The 20,709-nt window shown below is 45.3% G+C and overlaps 1 pseudogene and 2 gene segments (V, D, J or C); 1 reads left to right on the top strand and 2 right to left on the bottom strand.

Annotated features, from left to right (window-relative positions):
* The first annotated feature begins 689 nt into the window (after positions 1–689).
* On the top strand, positions 690–8,356 carry LOC136324077 (vacuolar protein sorting-associated protein 26A pseudogene; annotated as a pseudogene).
* An 8-nt stretch (positions 8,357–8,364) lies between these two features.
* On the bottom strand, positions 8,365–8,992 carry LOC136324085 (immunoglobulin lambda variable 1-40-like). The segment is given in 2 exon segments: positions 8,365–8,804; positions 8,916–8,992. Coding segments are annotated over 2 exon segments (498 nt in total).
* Positions 8,993–19,736: 10,744 nt separating this feature from the next.
* On the bottom strand, positions 19,737–20,179 carry LOC136323208 (immunoglobulin lambda variable 8-61-like). The segment is given in 2 exon segments: positions 19,737–20,018; positions 20,117–20,179. Coding segments are annotated over 2 exon segments (306 nt in total).
* Positions 20,180–20,709: the final 530 nt, after the last annotated feature.

Raw genomic sequence — 20,709 nt, forward strand, 5'->3', positions numbered from 1 at the left:
AAAATTATTTGGATTAATAATTTAAAATAAAAAGGATTACCCAATAGCTGAGTTTATCTCTGCCTGGCCTCTGTGCTCATTACCGGTACATGACCACATTGTTTTTTCTTGCTTATAAAGTTATTTTATTATTGATTGTAGAAAGAAAGGAAGAAAGGACGTGAGACAGAGAGAAACATCCTTCTGTTTCTGTATGTTTCCTGATTGGGGATCAAACCCATAACCTATGCATATTGGGAAAATGCTCTAACTTAACTGAACTATCCAGCCAGGGCCACGAACACACTGAGTCAAGTCTTAGGCTGAAAGTTCCCCATTAATCCCATTAGTTCATACCTGGTAATAATTCTACTGGGATGATCATGACAGGTTGAAATATATGTTTGACTTGCTCTTGTTTGTTGTCGTGAAGCTTGTTAGGTCCCAAGTCCCCAGTGGACATACCCTGACTATTATTTTATGTCCCTTTTACCATGAGAACACAGTGTCTTGTGTTGGGGGCAAGTGTCTTATGTTCTTCATATTTCTGCAGGTTCTCATTCACCCTTGAATGTGATTCTGACAGTACTTCCTCTCTTCTGACTCTTGAGGTAGTTAAGATAGTTTTGTCCATTTATGCAATTTTTCAGTATAAGAATTGATATAGACGGGGCCTGGGAGTTCCACTGAGGGAAGCGGAGTGAATCGCGGGGGACGCGGGGGCGCGACGCTGACAATGAGTTTTCCTGGCGGCTCTTTTGGTCCCATTTGTGAGATAGATGTTGTTCTTAATGATGGGGAAACCAGGAAAATGGCAGAAATGAAAATTGAAGATGGCAAAGTAGAAAAACACTATCTTTTCTATGACGGGGAATCTGTTTCAGGAAAGGTAAACCTAGCCTTTAAGCAACCTGGAAAGAGGCTGGAGCACCAAGGAATTAGAATTGAATTTGTAGGTCAAATTGAACTTTTCAATGACAAGAGTAATACTCATGAATTTGTAAACCTAGTGAAAGAACTAACCTTACCTGGAGAACTGACCCAGAGCAGAAGTTACGATTTTGAATTTATGCAAGTTGAAAAGCCATATGAATCTTACATCGGTGCCAGCGTTCACTTTAGGTATTTTCTTAAAGTGACAATATTAAGAAGACTGACAGACTCTATAAAAGAATATGATCTTATTGTTCACCAACTTGCTACCTATCCTGATGTTAACAACTCTATTAAGATGGAAGTGGGCATTGAAGATTGTTTACATATAGAATTTGAATATAATAAGTCAAAGAATCATTTAAAGGATGTGATTGTTGGAAAAATTTACTTCTTATTAGTAAGAATAAAAATCCAACATATGGAGTTACAACTGATCAAAAAAGAGATCACAAAAAAAAAAAAAAGAGAGATCACAGGAATTGGACCCAGTACCACAACAGAAACAGAAACAATTGCTAAATATGAAATAATGGATGGTGCACCAGTTAAAGTGAGAGGAGAGGAGGCAGAGACAGACTCCTGCATGCACCCAACTGGGATCCACCCAGCAAGCCGACTAGGGGACGATGCTCTGTCCATCTCGGGCACTGCTCTGTTGCTCAGCAACTGAGCTCTTCTTAGTGCCTGAGGCAGAGGCCGTGAAGCCATCCTCAGCACCTGGGGCCAACTTGCTCCAATCAAGCCATGGCTGCAGGAGAGGGAGAGAGAGAAGTGGGAGGGCATGGGGTGGAGAAGCAGATGGGTGCTTCTCCTGTGTGCCGTGACTGGGAATTGAACCCTGGACATCCATACGCTGGGCCAGTGCTCTACCACTGAGTCAACTGGCGAGGGCCTAATTTGTTTTATTTTTATATTTTAATTTTTCCATTGACTTGAAAGAGAGAGAGACGCATCATCTCTTTGTTCCACTTAGTTGTTTTGTTTAGTTGTGCACTCATTGATTTCCTCTTGTACATGCCTGGACTGGCTATTGACACTATGACCTTGGTGCACAGGGATTAGGTGTTACCCTCTGAACCACCTGGCCAGGGCCTGCGTTTGTTGCTTCTTAACTGCCTGGGGCTCAAAATACTTTTTATATCAGGGATATTTTGTGGTGACATAGAACTCTTCAATAGCAAATTATTGCAGAGTTGGAGATTAAGCCTAGGCCTTTCTGACTCTAAGACCTATATGTATATACCCTTATATTATGCAATTATTACTTGGTAAAATTCCAGCAGCCACAGTTTTTTATGTAAAAAGATTCCCAACAGAATATGGAAGTAGTTACCCTTAGGAAAGAGAAGCCATGCAACTGAATAGCAATCTTTTCAGTATTGAAGGAGTGTCATTTTGAACATGTTTGTTGCTTTGGCTGCATTAGTAATAAATACTCAAGAATTTACACAATTAAAAATTATGGTAAACTTCATGAAAGGAGAAAATAAAACACTAATGCAGCACTTAAAAAAAAGAATTGATATAAATATTTTTATGAATAGAACTCTACCCATTTAGAAATTCTTCCTGTTAGGTAGAAACCACAGGACAAAGCAGAAACATGAGGTTAGTGTGTTCCAAAAGAAAAATTTATTTTAGAAATGCCTGGATACAAACATACAAGTGGGCTGAAACCAGCAAGTATCAACCCTGAGCTGCAGGAAAGGGCATTAGATACAGGGAATTTGTCAGCATGGGGTCCATGCACCTGGGCAAGCTTAGATTAGCATATCAGGGTCCTTGTGGCCTTGGTTACTAACTTAACAAGGGGAATTCTGCTGCAGAGACACAAGTTCTCTGATGTAGCAAAGACTTGGTGTCCTTGGTAAATCCTAAAGACAGCCAAGAGGTCAGTCTCCCAGTAACAGCTGGGGGCCTGAGTCTGTGAGCCTGCTTTTACAAACAGCTATTGTGATTTTTTTTTTTTTTTGTATTTTTCTGAGGCTGGAAACAGGGAGGCAGTCAGACAGACTCCGCATGCGCCCCATCGGGATCCACAGGGAGGCGATGCTCTGCCCATCTAGGGCATCGCTCTGCCGCAATCAGAGCCACTCTAGCACCCGAGGCAGAGGCCACAGAGCCATCCTCAGCACCCGGGCAAACGCTGCTCCAATGGAGCCTTGGCTGCGGGAGGGGAAGAGAGAGACAGAGAGGAAGGAGAGGGGGAGGGGTGGAGAAGCAGATGGGCGCTTCTCCTGTGTGCCCTGGCTGGGAATCGAACCCAGGACTCCAGCATGCCAGGCCGATGCTCTACCACTGAGCCAACCGGCCAGGGCCCAGCTATTGTGATTTTAAAGCTCCTCTAATGGTAATATTCCTTGCCAATGCAAGCTTTTCTAGATATTTTTGTGATGGTAAATTTTTGCCACATTTCAAAGTGAAGGCCAGTCAGCTGTTAGGAGAGAGAATAGCAAGCAAATTAACTCTAACCTTACAAAATGTTTGGGTGAGGGGAATATGAGTTTTTCAGGGGCTAACTTAACCCTAACCCTCCCCCTATTATGAGATTTATAAACTCTTTATTTTCTCTTCTCCAATCTCCATTATCACTACTCAAGTTCATTTATTAAGCACTACTTGGATTTAATGTGAATTGGATGAATAAGGTCTAGGTCCATATGAACTAATGTTTATTCCATATCACTGCAGCAGGAGAACCTGTACAGAAAGTAAGAAGAGTCATAGGGTTAGACTAGAGGAAGTGAGCAGGAGACAGGCCTCAGAGCAACGCCCTTTCTGGAGAGGAGCTCCCAGGGGCTGGAGGTCAGGAGCTCCTCAGAGTGTCATCTCAGAAGAAAATAACACCCAGCTTCCCTGAGGTGTCAGGGTTCAAAGAATGAGCATCAAATCATAGGCCAGGAGCAACACAGGCATAGGGTTTAGAGACACCACCTGGGTCACCAGGTCATATATTCCCTATTTCTGTTTTCCTTGTCACAACACCTAGAAACTTAAATGGAGGTGTTGTCATTGACCCTTAGATACAGGCCTAGGTGAGATCATGAGAAGGCCTCGTTTTAAACCAAAAGTGTCATCAGAGGTCAAAACCTGACCAAGGATGGTCACAGTCAAGGACAAAGCAGTGATGGGTCACAGGGCAAGGAGGGTAAATTTTCCCCTCACTTCTCTATGGCGGGAAGTTCTCTGTGGCATTCGGTTGTACTATGTGGCAGTGATGGTCAGCCTCCTTATCAGCTGGAGCCTGGGGGTCAGGGAGGCTGTCTGTACACACAGGAGCCAGGGAAGAGTTGGAAACCCTGAGGGTCAGTCACCCCTGTCTATGTCACAAGGTAAGAGATCTATCTGTCCAGGAGTCCTTGGAACAGTTGCCATGGTAACCCTCCATGTATTTGCCTCGCCTGCTGCAGAAGAAGGCCACCTCAGGTCTGGGCTCATCAAGAGCTTCATCAGGGGAGTGTCAGAGGCGTACACTAGGGAGTTCCTGCCCCTGATGCTCCATGGCCCAGCTCACACCATGGATTGTTGGAAAACTCCCGTAGGGTGTGAGAGGACAGAACACAGTCAGGGCCTGTGGGCTCAGGAAACTCATGGAAGTCCCCACAGCCCTGAATACTGTGGTCTCATCCATGGACTCATCTGACCAGCTTCCACGAAGCAAGCTCTGCATTGTCCCAGCAGCGGTGGAGCATCCCCTCAAAGTGAAGGCCAGTCAGCTGTTAGGAGAGAGAATAGCAAGCAGATTAACTCTAACCTTACAAAATGTGCTGGACTCAGGCCACAAATCACATCTCCTCTTGACTAACTACCGTCTCTGGGACATCACATCTGAAGGGACAGGTACTGCGAGAATGCAGCTCAGCTTTGTGCCTGGAATTCATCCCTAGACTGCATCCTCACACAGCATCTCCTGTAGTAGTGCCTCGTACCCACATGGCGGTTCACTGTGAATTCCAGACCAAGCTAGACAGCCTCAGCTCAGCCTCACGGTTCTGATGTTAAAGAAGGAACATGAGGGAGGGAGTGTATAAGGGCCCCTCTCTCCTTTCTACACTGAATACAGGGACCGCAGAGAGTTTGCTGATTCCCTCAGGGGGCTGCAAAGGGGTGAATGTGGGTGGGGTCATGCAGGAGAAGGAAACAGACACAACATGAGAGCTGAGGGGACATGGACATGACATGAAGTTCCTGTGGGTCTGGGTGAAGATGTAGAGAGATCCACAGGCAATAGGAACAGGGAAGACAGAGATGGTTCAGGTTCCTGGAATGGAAGAGTGGTAGCAGCCATGTGTCAGGGGGTGAGACGTGAAGAGAGGGTAACAAGGTGGACAGAGGGACAACAGAGTCCCCGTTAGGACAGATCAGATGGCAACTCTAAGAGAATGTCCAAAATCTAGATGTCCTTCTTTAAATGTTCTATATGTTGATTTGTAGATTTTGGTCACAGGAAAAAGTAAACCCAACACTTATCATTTCATTACCCTTTGCAACATTAATTATTTTATTCCAACACACAATTCCCATCACTGGCCATATCTTGGTACAATAAAAATATTATGTTTTAAAAATATTTCCTAAAAATGTTTACTGTCTTAGTTCCTGCCCTGTTTGAGAATTATATGTGTGACTTTTAAAAAACTGTTGTGTTATATGTTGGTGTTATTTACTGAGATAGCTGAGTGGATTGTTATACATAATCTGTTTATACTGTTGTGACTGAGTACGAAGTAAAACCTCAGTAAATTACTGTTTTAGAATCCTTGAGTATTTACCAAAAGCTTTGTTGGCCTTGTGATTTTCCAGAAACTTATACCCACAGACACTTTTTGACAATGGCCAGAGATGATTTTTTGTGGTCATCATCTGATTGGTGGAGGAAATGAGAACATAAGAGACTAGAACTCAGAAAAATCATTGACCCTAAACCTGAGGACATAACATGACTTGATAGGTGTACACAGATGATTCCAGAAGGACAGTGACAAGAAGAGACAAAGTGGACAAACCAGGAGAGTTTCCCTGTGGCTCTCATGGTTGGCTTATGTCCTGTCACAATGGAATCAGAGTCAGGCTGATTCTGATGTCACTCTGTGACCAGGCCCCTGTGAGGCAGACATTTTCAGCAATGGCATGAAGATTACAGAAGGAGAAGTTGCTTTGTTTTGGGAGCAGAAGGAGCCCCCATGGGAGTGTGTGGACAGAAAGTAGTTTGGGTGCTGGACTCTGTCTGGGCCTCACCCGACAGAGTGACAGGTGGAAGTGTGGAGCCCAGGCATAGTGTGGAGGTAACTACCATTAAAGTTTCTTAAATTTTCTTTAACTTCTTACTACCTCTGTTAAGATGAAGCAATCTTTTGATTTCTCATGAGAATACATAAATTTCAGTTCAATGCATCACAGATCAGAGTGCTGGCCCAGACTAGTCAGTGCAGGGATGACTGAATGGCCAGGGAGCTGAGCTGCAGTTCATGAGATGGGAACCTCCTGGCTTGTGTCCCCTGCCCGATCCCAGTGTCCGCAGTACGTGTCCCAAAGTGAACTAATGATGGGATTGGAAGAAAGGGTGATGAGCCTAGTGGAGACATGTTTGGTCAAATTTCCATCATTTTCGGCCCTGGCCGGTTGGCTCAGAGGTAGAGTGTCGGCCTAGCATGCGGAGGACCCGGGTTCGATTCCCGGCCAGGGCACACAGGAGAAGCACCCATTTGCTTCTCCACCCCTCCGCCGCACTTTCCCTCTCTGTCTCTCTCTTCCCCTCCCGCAGCCAAGGCTCCATTGGAGCAAAGATGGCCCGGGCGCTGGGGATGGCTCTGTGGCCTCTGCCCCAGGCGCTAGAGTGGCTCTGGTCACAACATGGCGACGCCCAGGATGGGCAAAGCATCGCCCCCTGGTGGGCAGAGCATCGCCCCTGGTGGGCGTGCCGGGTGGATCCCGGTCGGGCGCATGCGGGAGTCTGTCTGACTGTCTCTCCCTGTTTCCAGCTTCAGAAAAATGAAAAAAAAAGGAAAAAAAAATTTCCATCATTTTCTTTTCCTATATGAACCCTAAATCTCACTAAAAAATGGTTGAATTGTAACTAACCCCAGTTCCAAATGGACAAACTCTATGTTACCTAAACCAATGTGATCAGCCTTTCCTTATCACAAGAATGTTGATGGGGCGATGGTGTGAGTTATTGGGTTTGGTCACCTTGAAAATGAGATTCCAGGTCAATGGTCAGGGAGGGACCGCCTCTTCATTCCCAGGGTTTGTCATGTATATGGGATGCCTGTGACTACAGAGACATTTTGTGTCCATGTCAGAAACCAACCTGTAGAAAGAATATTTCTGCTTATTTGACCTCTCTTCCCCAGACTACATCACCCTAGCAGTGGGGTGAACTTTCCTGCCCTGTCCAGGCTATGTGAGCCCCTAGACCTACGTCCGGCATGTGGTAGATGTTGAGCAAATGGGGTGGATGCACATCATCTGGAAAGTCAACTGTCCTGGACTCTGAGCCTCTGGTTCTGCCCTCACCCCTTGATATAAATGTAACTGTGTCTCCCCAATATCATGTGGTAAAGCCCAACCACAACGTGACTGTCTTTGGTACCAACACATTGAAGGAGGTAATTAAAGTAAACAAGGCCATATGGAGGGGATGGCTAAATCAAATAAGGCTGTTTTGTTTTGTTGGGGTTTTTTTTAATTTTTTTTTTAATTTTCTGAAGCTGGAAATGGGGAGGCAGTCAGACAGACTCCCGCATGCGCCCGACTGGGATTCACCTGGCACGCCCACCAGGGGGCGATGCTCTGCCCATCGGGGCCTCACTCTGTCGCGACCAGAGCCATTCTAGCGCCTGGGGCAGAGGCCAAGGAGCCATCCCCAGCGCCCGGGCCATCTTTTTGCTCCAATGGAGCCTCAGCTGCAGGAGGGGAAGAGAGAGACAGAGAAGAAGGAGGGGGGGCGGAGAAGCAGATGGGCACTTCTCCTGTGTGCCCTGGCTGGAAATCGAACCCGGGACTTCCGCACGCCAGGCCGACGCTCTACCACTGAGCCAACTGGCCAGGGCCAAGTAGGGCTGTTTTAATATAAGAAGAGGCAGAGAAATCAGTGGTGAGCACACACAGAGCAAAAGCCATGTGGAGTCTCAGCCACAGTACAGCCCTCTGCCAGCCAAGGTGAGAGGTCTCAGGAGAAATAAAACCCGCCAACACCTTGATTTTAGGCTTCCAGCTTTCAGACCAGTGAGAAAATTCATTTCCATTGGATAAGCCACCCAGTCTGTGTGTTAGCTCAGTGGTCCTGCGCTAACCTGTATCCATGGACCCTGTTCAACTAGCTCCGGAAACCAGGAATTTCTGCTCATCTTGAAAGTTAGACTATGCATTGCCTCCAAGTACAGGCTTGAGGGCAGAATCTGAGACTCTGAGGGCAGATCCTCGAGACAAAGTCTCTTAATGAGGTTCTCAAACCACAGCTTTTATCCAAAGCAAACAGGAAGAAGCTGTCTGGCAGAAGATGGTTTCTTCAGGGAAGCCCCAATGCAGGGAGACAGCAGGTTTGTGTCTCACTTCCCCACAGGCCTGCAGCACTGTGGGAGCTCTGAGACTCCTGTCATAGGACTGGCAGTAATAATCGGCCTCGTCCTCAGCCTGGAGCCCAGTGATGGTCAGCGTGGCTGAGCTGCCAGACTTGGAGCTAGAGAATCTCTCAGGGATCCCTGGGTCACGATTACTATCACCATAGATGAGGAGTTTGGGGGCTGTTCCTGGGAGCTGTTGGAACCACTGCACAGTAAAACCACCCCCGATGTTGGAGCTGCTCCCAGTGCAGGAGATGGTGACCCGCTGTCCCAGGGCCCCAGACACTGAAGGCAGCTGAGTCAGCACAGCCTGGGCCCAGGATCCTGGAAGAGGGAGAGACACAGAGATGGTGATTCTGGGTCAGGAGGCAGGAGGACAAAGCAGACCCCATGTGTCTTCCCAAGGTCCCTTCCCTTGTCTTCTTATCCAGTCACCTGTGAAGTGAGCAATGAGGGTGAGCAGGAAAGGGGACCAGGCCATGGTGGGGCTCATCCCTGAGTCCTGTCTCTGTGGCCCCACAGCTGAAGCAGAGCTTCCCCCACATCTCTCCCTGCCCCTCTTCATACTCTGCAAGGGGGAGGAGCTACTCATGCAAATGAGACTCCACCAGATTTTTTATCCCTCACTGAATTGGGCTCACATTCCTGCGTCAGAGGATGTTAGAGAGTGGGTAGTGGTGGGGTTCTCTGTTGCCCAGAAGGGTGACAAGGTCACAGCTGTGAGCCCTGAGCAGAGAGCCTCAGGTAATGCCAAGTAACAGGTCCCAACTCTGATTGCTCCCAGACCTTCAGGAACAGTCCTTGTGCGCCCCCTGGTGCCCAGGCTTAGATACAGCATGGTGTAGCATGGTGAATAATGCCCATCAGACACAGTTCCTGCCTCCCACAACTGTTGCTGTAGCTGTCTACTTACCTCAAATTGAGCAGAGGTGACATGACAAGAGACCCCGAGAAACTCAACCCTAATGTGTTAGAGCAGCTATAACTCTTCTTGAGCAGGATCATTTCCTGAAGGTTAACTTCTCATGATGGGTGTTTCTTGACCTGGTGGGGCTCTCCCACACTGATGAGAAGAGGGGCCAGTTACACACCTTGTCCTCCAGGGATTCAGACAGTGTCCCCGTTCAACACAGAGCCCAGCACAGCAGTGATGAGTCACATTTATACACTATGGACACCGTTCCCTGACCTTCAAGTCATCATGTCGAGGTTGGTGCTTCTGCTATACTTCCAACTGTTGTGAACTTGATGCCCTCAGCACTGTCAGTGGCTGTGTGCTGTCCCGCCGTCCTATGTCCTGGGACGGCTGCAACAAAGTACCACACACTGAGTGACTTAGAGCACAGGACATGAATTCTCTCTCAGTTGTGGAGCTGAAGTCTGAGATTAGAGTCCAATAACATTAAATATTGCTATAAACTTTTAAAATAAAATAAGAGAGCTTAGTAACATAAATAATTCTATACACTTTCATAAAGTGTAATTTATTCTAATGTAGAATGTTGTGGACCGTTAATGGCAAAAAGCCATTATAGATTCGAGGTTTGTCAGGAGGCTAAGTTCTCCCCCCTCCATCTCCTTATTTGGCTTTGATGCTGAGTATTTGCACCCACTCCACTTCCTTCCTTGGATTGCAGGAAGCAATATACATGCCCTTCCTCTGACTCTTTGTTTGTTTCAGGTGTTTGTAAATTTCACTAATGTATCCTGTTTTTGCCTTGGGAGAGTTCCTGTCTTAGCCTTTGATGTGCAACTTTGTATCAGGGTCCTTGATTTGCATAGGTCTATATAATAAACCGAACTGGGGCTGCGACTCACTCAGATACTGCCAGAAAGTTTGAAGAGTCCTCCCGGTCCCATCAGTTTTGTTTTGACAAGTGTGTTTCCTCAATTCCGCACCGTTATTTGGAGCCGCGCTGCTCCGCGGCAAGTGGCGCCCGAACAGATGACTTGAGTATGAGTACGAGGAAACTAAAACTGAAGGAAGGTGATGGAACTCCCCAAAGTGAAGTGTGCACAGTGAGTAAAGAAAGTTTTTGGGGAAAGTGTAGTTGGGAGTAAAAGAATATGGGACAGATAGGGTCAAAAGTAAGGGATCTTTTTGTAGAAATGTTTCCATATGAAGACAAATTGTTGTCTGAAGAGTATCAGGGTGAGCTGGAAACAGAGGGATGTGAATACAAGGATAACTTGGAGTCTGAGGATGACAGGGGGGATGAAAAATCCGTGGCTATGGCTGCCTTAGCTGCGGGGCCACCGCTGCCCTCAGCTCCTTCCTACATTCAACCCTCTGCTCCTCCGTTCCCTTATCAGGCTGATTACCAGGCTCGAAATGTAGGGGAAACAATAAATGATGGCTTTACCCATTTTCCTGTTGTAGAAAGACAGGATGATACAGGGAGACTAGTGTGAGAACATGAACCTGTACCTTTTAGAACTCTGAAAGAGCTTAAACTTGCTTGTGTTCAGTATGGGCCTACTGCCCCTTTTTCACTTGGTTTATTAGATACTATTAGGGCAAAGGCTCTTCCCCCAAATGACTGGAAGGTGATTGATTGCTTGTGCTTGTCTCTCCAGGGGTGATTATTTGCTGTGGAAGTTGGCCTTTCATGAAGGGGCTGTTGAGGTAGGAGAAAAATCTCAGCCTAGTCAACCTGAGCCGGTTACAGCAACTATAGAATTTGAGAATGGATAGGAGATTCAGGTATTAGGAAAGTTACAGCTTTTCCTGTCCTGATCTGATTTTCTTTAATGTTTTAACTATGATCTTCTGAACTATCATTTTGTTTCTTTCTTATTCTTTGCCTGGAAATTGAGGCAGGGGACCTGTGTTGGATCTGACTATAGAAAATATCCCAGCAGCTGCCGAGAGCAAATTTTCTCAGGGAGATTTTGTTTAGTCACATCCTTCAGTCTCTCTGTCAGAAAATTCCCTGACTAAAATTGGGCAGGCATCTTTCTAATCTGGATGTGCTCTGAAATCCAGGGTTTCTCTCTGGTTTGTCTGGTTCGTCTAATTCTTGTTTCTGTTTAGTCTTTGTTTCATGTTGTCAAAATGTGTCTGTTTTTAAGGCCTGAATTAAGTTTGTTTTTGCATGCAAATTTGGAAATGCTGGCTCTAATATTTAGAAAAAATAAAATGTTTTTAGAACTTATAAGGAGCACTCATTTACATTTAAATAGAATAGAATGTAGATCCTTAAGACTTACTGATTTGGTTAGTGCATTGTGAGGTGTGTTCAGAGTTAGGAGCCAAATAGCAACTTAAGTATTAGGAAACTCCTGCAAATCCTCTTTGTCATGTTCTTTTTACTTTAAGTTTTTTGAATACTGATGGACAGTCATTCAGCAGCAGAGAGACTCTGGAACTCTGCAAGGAAAGCCTTCCCTGAAGTGCAATGGAGGGACCCGCTTACAGGATTCTGGCAAGGGCCAGACCCTGTTCTCTTATGGGGCCGAGGATATATGTGTGTTTCTCCTAGGTCTGCTGAAGCTTCTTGGTGGATCCCTGAAGAACTGGTGAGACACCATGATTCTAGATGAGACTCACTTCACAAGAGCAATTGTATGAGGCTTATTTTACTATGCTCTCTTCCCTTTCTCAATTATTATCTAATTTTTTTAATGTTTTAGATCATTTTATTTTCCTGCTCCATTGCTTGAAAAGAGGGTGAAAGGGGGGCCTGATTTGGGTGTTGCTGAACAGAAATCTCATACGGCCATCTTGAGATTTTTCAAGAGAGATCTCTGTTTAGTATATATCCTTATTATGTTCCTATTAAGGTAGCCCTACTTAAGATCAAGCAGGCCATAGTTTAATCTCTAAAACCCCGGGTTTCACTCTTGATTTGTGTGATTGTATGTGAAGTCTTTGTATAATGTCTAAGTGTTTTTGTTTATAAGGCCTGAATTAAGTCCTTACATGAAAAGTAATGATGATAATAGTTTTGGATGTGCTGGCTCTAGTATTGAAAACAAAATGGGGATAATTTCATTTCCCTATATAAATATAATTTTGTTTGGAATAAGTAAAGCACGCTCATTTTGGATCCAAAAGACTTGCTGGCTTGGCCAGGCTGCTCCAGGCTGCAAGTGGAAGGCTTGGGGCAGCATAAATTTACATAATAAAAGTGTAAAGATTTTTTTTACTATAGGAGAATAATGAAGATTATACTAGGATTTTTCAGTTTTGATATGTACTCTTTAAGGTGCCTGTTAATTAATATTAAGGAGGTGTTTTGATAAGTGTGGGAATGTTGCTTAAAGGTGCATTTACTCTATTTTAGTTAAAAGTTAACAAAGTCAAGAATTTCTTGCAATCTTTGAAGTCAAAATATTGTAAAGTATCCTGGAGCTCCTGCAGGTCTACCCTGTTATGCTTTTTACTTCAAACAGTTTCTTTTGAATGCTGATGTACAAGAGATGCCAAATTTTTTTGTCCTGCAAACTACTACCCCTTTTTTATTTTTATTTGATTCCAGCTAATAACACTGTTTTGTCCTTTTCTGAATAGCTCCAGATATATAGGCAGATAGGGACTCTCAAGCCCCTCAGCGAGATCTTCTGAGCATGGCTTTTAAGGTATCAAGAGGCCAAAAAAGCCCAAAGGAGATCAGGTAAAATACTAGCTCTTGGCATACACCCTCAGAGGCTCCAACACTCCAAACTGGAACTTCATCAGGGCCCTGCTTCAATAGTGGAAAGGATGGTCATTTGAGCCAAAGCCTGTCAGGCTTACATGCCTCTGCTGTGAGGAAGAAGGGACACACTGGAAGGCAGGCTTCCCCCTCACTCCTCTAAGGGAGGGTTCAGTCTCTTCCAGCCCTGCTCCAGCCATCTGTGACCTAACCTTGCCCAGAATACTGGGATTTGCCACTGAAGGCTAAAAGGTGCCCAGGGCCGTCGGCCCCATCTACAACACTGTGGATGAGCCTGGGGTATTTCTTCCAAGTAGCTGGTAGACTGGTCTCATTTACACAAGGGCCACTTAACTATGTCTTGCCTGAATATTCGGGTTTTTTATTCTTCCCTCGAAGATCTCTGTTGTGGGTATTGATAGTCCTGTTTTCTGCTGCTTTGATTAATATATAGTCTTTCCTTTATTCCTCCTGCCTCAATGTCCCATGCATATTTTAGGCTAGGACCTACTCCTAATTCAGAGCTCCTTTTTTCCTTTTTTGCCAACTTACAAATTTACCTCTGCCACCCAGCTTAGTGTATCCCAAGGTTCTCCTCACCACCCCATGGCTGTAAAGCTCCAGTATAGGACCCCCGGGTTCATCTTTCCTGTTTAAAGAAAATGGAAGCTCTGTCTTCATGTGTGCTGCCGATGGCTTTTCCAGTCTACCTGGGTCATTGCCAGCTGGGAGCAGCGATTATTGGGACTTTGACGCTAACTGCAGAATGTGGAAGTGTGACGGCAATTCCAGTGCCATGTGGACTTCTCCTGAATGTGGACTTTTCCTGGACTCCTGCTCCTGTGACAGTTTTTGATGGACTGAACTGGGGTTGGGTTGCATTTGTAGAGATTTGGAATGGTGTTGGTGCCAACTTGGACTTGGTGAACACTTTAAGAACATTACTCTTTTATAGATTCTTGTTGTATTAGCTTAAAGAGTTTGCTTAAAGACTTTAATCACTGTGATGTATTAGTATACTTATTTTGGGTATCTGTTAGCATTGGCTATACTAATTTTGTGTTTGTTCTGTAATTTTTCTGTCTGCCTCCAAATTAAAAAATCAGATGAGTGCAAATCTCAGCACACAAATTAAAAAGAAAAGGGGGATATGTTGTGGACCATTAATGGCAAAAAGCCATTATAGATTCGAGGCTTGGCAGGGGGCTAAGTTCTCCCCCCTCCATCTCCATATTTGGCTTTGATGCTGAGTATTTGCACCTACTCCACTTCCTTCCTTGGGTTGCAGGAAGCAATATACAAGCCCTTCCTCTGACTCTTTGTTTGTTTCAGATGTTTGTAAATTTCACTAATGTATCCTGTTTTTGCCTTGGGAGAGTTCCTGTCTTAGCCTTTGATGTGCAACTTTGTATCAGGGTCCTTGATTTGCATAGGCCTATATAATAAAGCAAACTGGGGCTGTGAGGCACTCAGATACTGCCAGGCAGTTTGAAGAGTCCTTCTGGTCCCATCGGTTTTGTTTTGACAAGTGTGTTTCCTCAATTCCGCACCGTTATTTGGAGCCGCGCTGGTCCGCGGCAGTAGAAATTGTTTAATAGTAAGAAATATTTTAATATAAAACAAGAAACCACGACCAAACCTTCAGAGATTAGATGGTTCCAATTATATTCTTCATATTTTTCCTCAATACCCAAAAGTATGTAGACTGTAATATTTTTTGGTTACAGCATTGATAAACACACTTATTCATAAGTTACTCAAAAAGGAAAATCACAGTCCAATCACATTAAATATTGCTACAAATGTTTAAAATAAAATAAGAAAGCTTAGTAAAATAAATAATTCTATGCAGTATTATAAAGTGTGTATTATTCTAATGACACTAATTTTGTTTACTATTAGGAAATATTTTAATAGAAAAAATACATTAATACATCAATAAATATGAGCATTTTGTTTTGATTGATGCTAGCAAAGCACTTTGAGGTTTAACACCAACTTCTGAAAAGCCATATAAAAATAGCAACATATGCATTTATAATGTGGTAATAACACTCACACACGTGCATAACTTAGTATTAAATGCAGCATCTTAGTTACTGAAATGGGGAAGGGACATTTCCACAAAAATCAGCAACAGGAAAAGGTGACCTTTATCTCCATTGTTATTCACAGCATTCTACACATATTCCTATCCTCTGTGCCCAGGTCCTCACAGACCAGAAGGAGAGGAAGGAGGAGATGAGCCCGGGCCAGAAGCATCTGGCTCTTGATCACCATGGGTCCTGGGGGGACAGCTCACCCAGTGAGCACACTGATACCTGAAGCTCCCTGGAGACACTGAGTGATGTGCCAGCTGGTTGGAGCAATCTCAGGATTGTCACACACTGTCCCACTCTGCCCTCAGACCCCCAACCCCTCCTGTCCTCTCTGACACACTGGGTCCTCCAGTAGAGGAGCACTGCTGTCCTGGTCCTCTCTTCTGAAGCTGCTTGTGACATCACAGAGAGACTTGGACCTCTAGGATTGTAGACAAAGAGGGCATTGGGCTAAGGTTGTAACTTTCGCTACTAAGGGGTATCAGAGACCTTATCTTTCATGTTGGCCAGCAATACATACACACTGATGTTTACTATATCATCCATTTCACCTCCAAAAATATAGACTGTTTTCCCTTTATTATGTTATAGACCAAATGCCCAAAATTATTCCTTTTCTTTAAATTTCTTTTTTTTTACTTAGAGGCAGGGACACAGAGAGACAAACTCCCACATGTGTCCCAAGTAGGATACATCCAGCAAGCCCCCTACTAGGGGCTGCTCTGTTGCTCAGCAACCAAGTTATTTCAATACCTGAGGTGAGGCCATGGAGCCATGTTCAGAGTCAGGGACCATATTGCTGGAATTGACCCATGGCTACAGGAGAAAGACAGAGAGAGAGAGAGAGAGAGAGAAGGAGAAAGAGAAGAGTGAGGGTTGGAGGAGTAGATTATTGCTTCTCCTGTGTCCTGACATGGAATCAAACCAGGGAATTCAACACACTGGCTATGATCTACAGCCACTCAGGGCTCAAAAGCCCCTATTTAAAACACCTGTTTTCCCAACACTCTCATCTCCAGTGCCTGGAAACCCAGGTAAGATCTGAGGCTGCTCAGGGGTCTCAAAGGGGGTTTATGTGTCCCGCTTCCTCCTGAGCACACAGCACTGTGAGCATTGAGTCTCATCATCTTCGGGAATGTTGTCATGACCCCATCCTCATGCCTCCCCCTCGCTCATATGCTGAGTGATTCATGCATCTCTCAGTTATGATTATAAATGAGACTGGCTTCTAATCTTCAATCCTGATATTGTCCCTGTTGGGTAGGGATTTTTTGATTTCCTAGAAGGAGAAAATGAGTTTAGAATGGATGAGCTCATTTTAGTAAATACTTTTTTTATTATTCATTTTTAGAGAGGAGAGAGAGAGACAGAGAGGAGAGACAGAGAGAGAGAAAGGGGGAGGAGCCGGAAGCATCAACTTCCATATGTGCCTTGACCAGGCAAGCCCAGGGTTTCGAACCAGCGACCTCAGCATTTCCAGGTCGATGCTTTATCCACTGCGCCACCACAGGTCAGGCCAATACTTCTTTATTATATGTGGCTTAAGTGTCTGTTTGTCGCCGATAGCTTATTGGTTGCTTGTGTAACTGTACTAGCCAATGGGGTGAAGTTGCCATGGCTGAACGCAAATTGAGCGGGTCAGGGGGAAGGTGAACATTTGTTTGCATTGGCAATCATCTGTTTTACATAAAAACTACGTCTTAACGTAATTTCTTTTAAGAATGCCTCCTAGAAAATATAGCACTAAAGAGGAGAGAAAAGGAGCTAAAGCTGCACAAAAACGGCTTTCTCGACAAAAAGAATCCACTGAGCAGAGAAAGACAAGGCTTGCTTCAGTCACAGAGCAAATGCGTCTTTCTCGGCAAAATGAGACTGTTGAACATAGAGAAACAAGACTTGCCTCAGATGCAAGACAAAAAAGCCTGTCTTGACAAAATGAGTCCCTTGAACAAAGGCAGGAGAGAAATGCAAAAAAATGACAGAATAATGCTGACCGAAACGCAAAAAGGATTAAAACAGTTTTAAACGGAAAAACTTTAATTTTTGAGCATTCCTCTAGTGACATGAATATTAAATGTGAACAGTGTCAGTCCTTAAACTTCAAGTTAGAAACTAATTGATTTGACCGTGGCAATTAAGCAAGTAGAAGGGGGAAACCCCGTGGGGCACTAAGCAAAGGGGTGTCCTCGCCGCCTGCCCTGGGTAATTCAGTTTGAATTAGCAGACATCTTTGCACAAATCATTTTAATTACAATTTATAATATCTAGAACAGCGGTCATTTTGTATGACCACCGAGCTTTCTAGTTTCAACATATGTACACAAGGACTTCCATACTGTGGATGGCAGAGCCAGCAGCATCTGACCCGGCCCCCGGAAGCGGGTTAGATGGAGGCAGACATCCTGGGTGATGAGCACCGGTGCCAGATGATGGAGCTGAGGAGTGCAAACGCCCGCTCCTTCCATTCCGTCTCTTTCCTGTGAAGGAGACTCTGTTCAGGGAGAGACAAGGTAAGAGGAAATATCAGCCATGCTTATGAATTCCCAGAATTCTGTTTGCTGAGGACTAATGGTTGGCATTTAAAAATCCCTGCTTTGGGGTCTCCTATCCTGTGCCCATGGATCAGTGCAGGTCAAGTTCTTCAAGAAAATATAGTTTTGTTTTGTTGTTTCCTATCTCTTTTAAGCTATCAACCAGGCCTGGACAATTGAATCCATGAGGGGAGTGGGCTGAGATATGAGGTAAGTGTGTGAGTCAAAGTCAACTGCTCATATGCCTTTCTGGGTCCTCATGTGCAAACAAGTTACACTTCACTGAAGAAACTGCCTGCCCAAGTGTGCAGGAGCCTGTGGAGTATTTTTCCACTGGGCCTGGCCCTGAACCCAGAGTTTTCAGGCACAGGTCACAGGCGCCCCCTGCTGGTCACAGAACTTATATCCTGCAGCCCCTTCCAAACCACCCAGCTCTCTGAAAGGACTCTGGTTTGGGCAATTGGATATTTTTGATGTCACTATCCAGGACTGTAGAATCAATAGTATGTAATGTGTGCAGTGTCTGTACTCACAGCATGTGACACAGTAGAAGAAAAAAGGTCAAATGGGACCACACATCTCGACAATCATTTACGGGCTTTCATTACCCACTTCTCGCAGGTCAGAAGCTTCTCTGTCCACAGAGCTCACAAACCCAAACATCTTTTCCCAGAGATTTGCAACAAGGTTCTTTCTGAGATTTTTGCTTAAAGCATCAAATGTTAGTATTTCTTGATCATGGGGTGAACTTTGAGCTTTGCATTTGACGTTTTGTGGACAAACGGCTATCTTCCAGTTAGTTATTTAAGTGAAACATTAGCAGATGTTCATACAACTTACTGTACTTTGCAGGTCATTTTTTCATGAAACTTGTGTCCTGTGCTCAGAATTTGCTCTGCCATCCACTTGTTCCCCGTGGCTTCTTTACTTGGTACCTGGAGGACTATCATGCCCCTTTCACTGTCACCCTATGAACCCTGGAATCCAAGTCTGACCCATGGTCACCGTTCCCAGCCTGTAAGTATTGCAGTATATGTAGCCATGTGGACCTGGCAACCATCTAGACCTCGAACTCGTGACCTTTGTCTGCTGCCAGTTTCAACATGTCCTCTAGAATGACAAACCAAGAAAGAACAATGAAGACAGGCTAGTCTTTTTATGACCTAATATCACAAGTGACGTCACATCACTTCTGCTGTGTCTATCTCTTACAATGTTAGAGTCAGAATCAGAATGAAGAGCTATATATCATATATGTATTTGTACACCTCTGCATTTTGGTCACTATGTTGTTATTTCTTTACAGGAGGCTGGGATTATTAGTGTTAAATTCAATTTTGTTAGACACCCAACTGGTGTCAGTAGAGCCCAGTAGAGATTATTCTAAGCCATTCAGAGCCCGGCTGCTTTACATTACATACCCTATAGAACTGCACTCAACACCCACTCTCCGCTGACTACAAGCCCTGGGGTCATAACAGACCTCAGACTGCTGCTGCCTTTGGAGCTCTCTGCCCCAGGAGTCCCCACTTTGATGCTGAGTGACACCTTCAGAGCATGTTTGTCCCCTCTTCAGCTCCCCCTTCCCAGGGAATCCCTTTGCTCTCCTCACTGGAGACTGTCCCTGTAACAACCTGTCCAGGTGCAGCCCGAAGAAGCTCTTTTCAGGCTACTGCCAAGGTGTGGTCACGCCTTTTCATTGTCCCAGCCCCAAATCCTCAGACTCATCGCCCAGGCAGCCCAGCCCACACTCCAGGGAGGGCTCACACAGGGCCTGAGCACCAGGAGGTGGGGCGTCTCAGTGGTTGTTTACACAGTCTGCCCTTTGACCCCCAAAGATTCACATTTCTCTCACACACCAGACACACTTCTGGGCCTTGTGTTCAGCTTTGCACACGCAGAAAGGGGCAGAACTGTGGCTGAGTCTGGGGTTTTTGTCCAAGTTCCACACCCACATCTGTCACTGTGTTAATGGTTGCTGTCACAGAGCACAGTAGTACTCAGCCTCGTCCTAGGGCTGGGCCCCCGTGATGGTGAGGGCGGCTTTGTCTCCAGAGATGGATCCAGAGAAGCGACCAGGGACCCCTGTGGGTCGGCTGTTTGTGCTGAGGATGAGAGTGTGGAAAGCTTGGCCCGGGATCTGCTGGAACCAGTTGGGGTAGTTCCCAGTAGAGACCGACCCAGAGCTGAGACCACAGGTGAGTGTGACTGCCCCTCCTGGAGACACTAACAGTGATGGCTCCTGAGTCACTGCAGTCTGAGCATCCACACCTAAAATCCACAAGGAGACACAGGTGTTATGGGAGCCAAGTTCACCCTGAGACCCTGATTTTATGTGCCCCCCAAAATGCAGAGTCCCTTCCCCTGACCTGAGCTGTAAGCGAGGAGCCCGAGCAGAAGCACCGTCCCAACCATTGTGGGGACTCTCCGGATGCCACCTCAGGCTATTTGGTTGCAGTGTGTGTCCCTTGGGGACTTTATATGCCTCCTCCAGATCATTAGGAGGAAAAGGTGCTTCATGCAAATCAGTTTTTTATCTCATGTCCCCTGAGCAAGATCTTGAAAGAAGCAGATGCTGGAACCTCACATAGACAGTGACTGCACGGTGACTGAGACACCGAATAAGGTGATTTGACATCTGTCACCAAATTAGTAGCCCCACATTCCTAGTGTCTGAATTCTAAATTTCTTCTCTGGAATGGCTGCAGACTGCATAATGAGATGCTTGTGTTTGCCTCCTGGACTGAGAAATCTAGTTCATCCCAATCCAACCCCATCCCTGGGAACATTTCTTCTCTCCTTAGGGAAATCCCTTGTTGTCTTCTACGGAGGAGCTGAGCAGTCAGTCCACCCACCAGCAGTGAGCTCTCTGGGAATTCACAGATTTCATGTGTGGGCTATGAAGGGACAGGGGTTTCTCCTTGATGCAGTCCTCAGCCCTGTCCCAGTGGCAGTAGTTGGG

Source organism: Saccopteryx bilineata, chromosome 2 (assembly GCF_036850765.1).
Source record: "Saccopteryx bilineata isolate mSacBil1 chromosome 2, mSacBil1_pri_phased_curated, whole genome shotgun sequence".
Classification (NCBI taxonomy): domain Eukaryota; kingdom Metazoa; phylum Chordata; class Mammalia; order Chiroptera; family Emballonuridae; genus Saccopteryx; species Saccopteryx bilineata.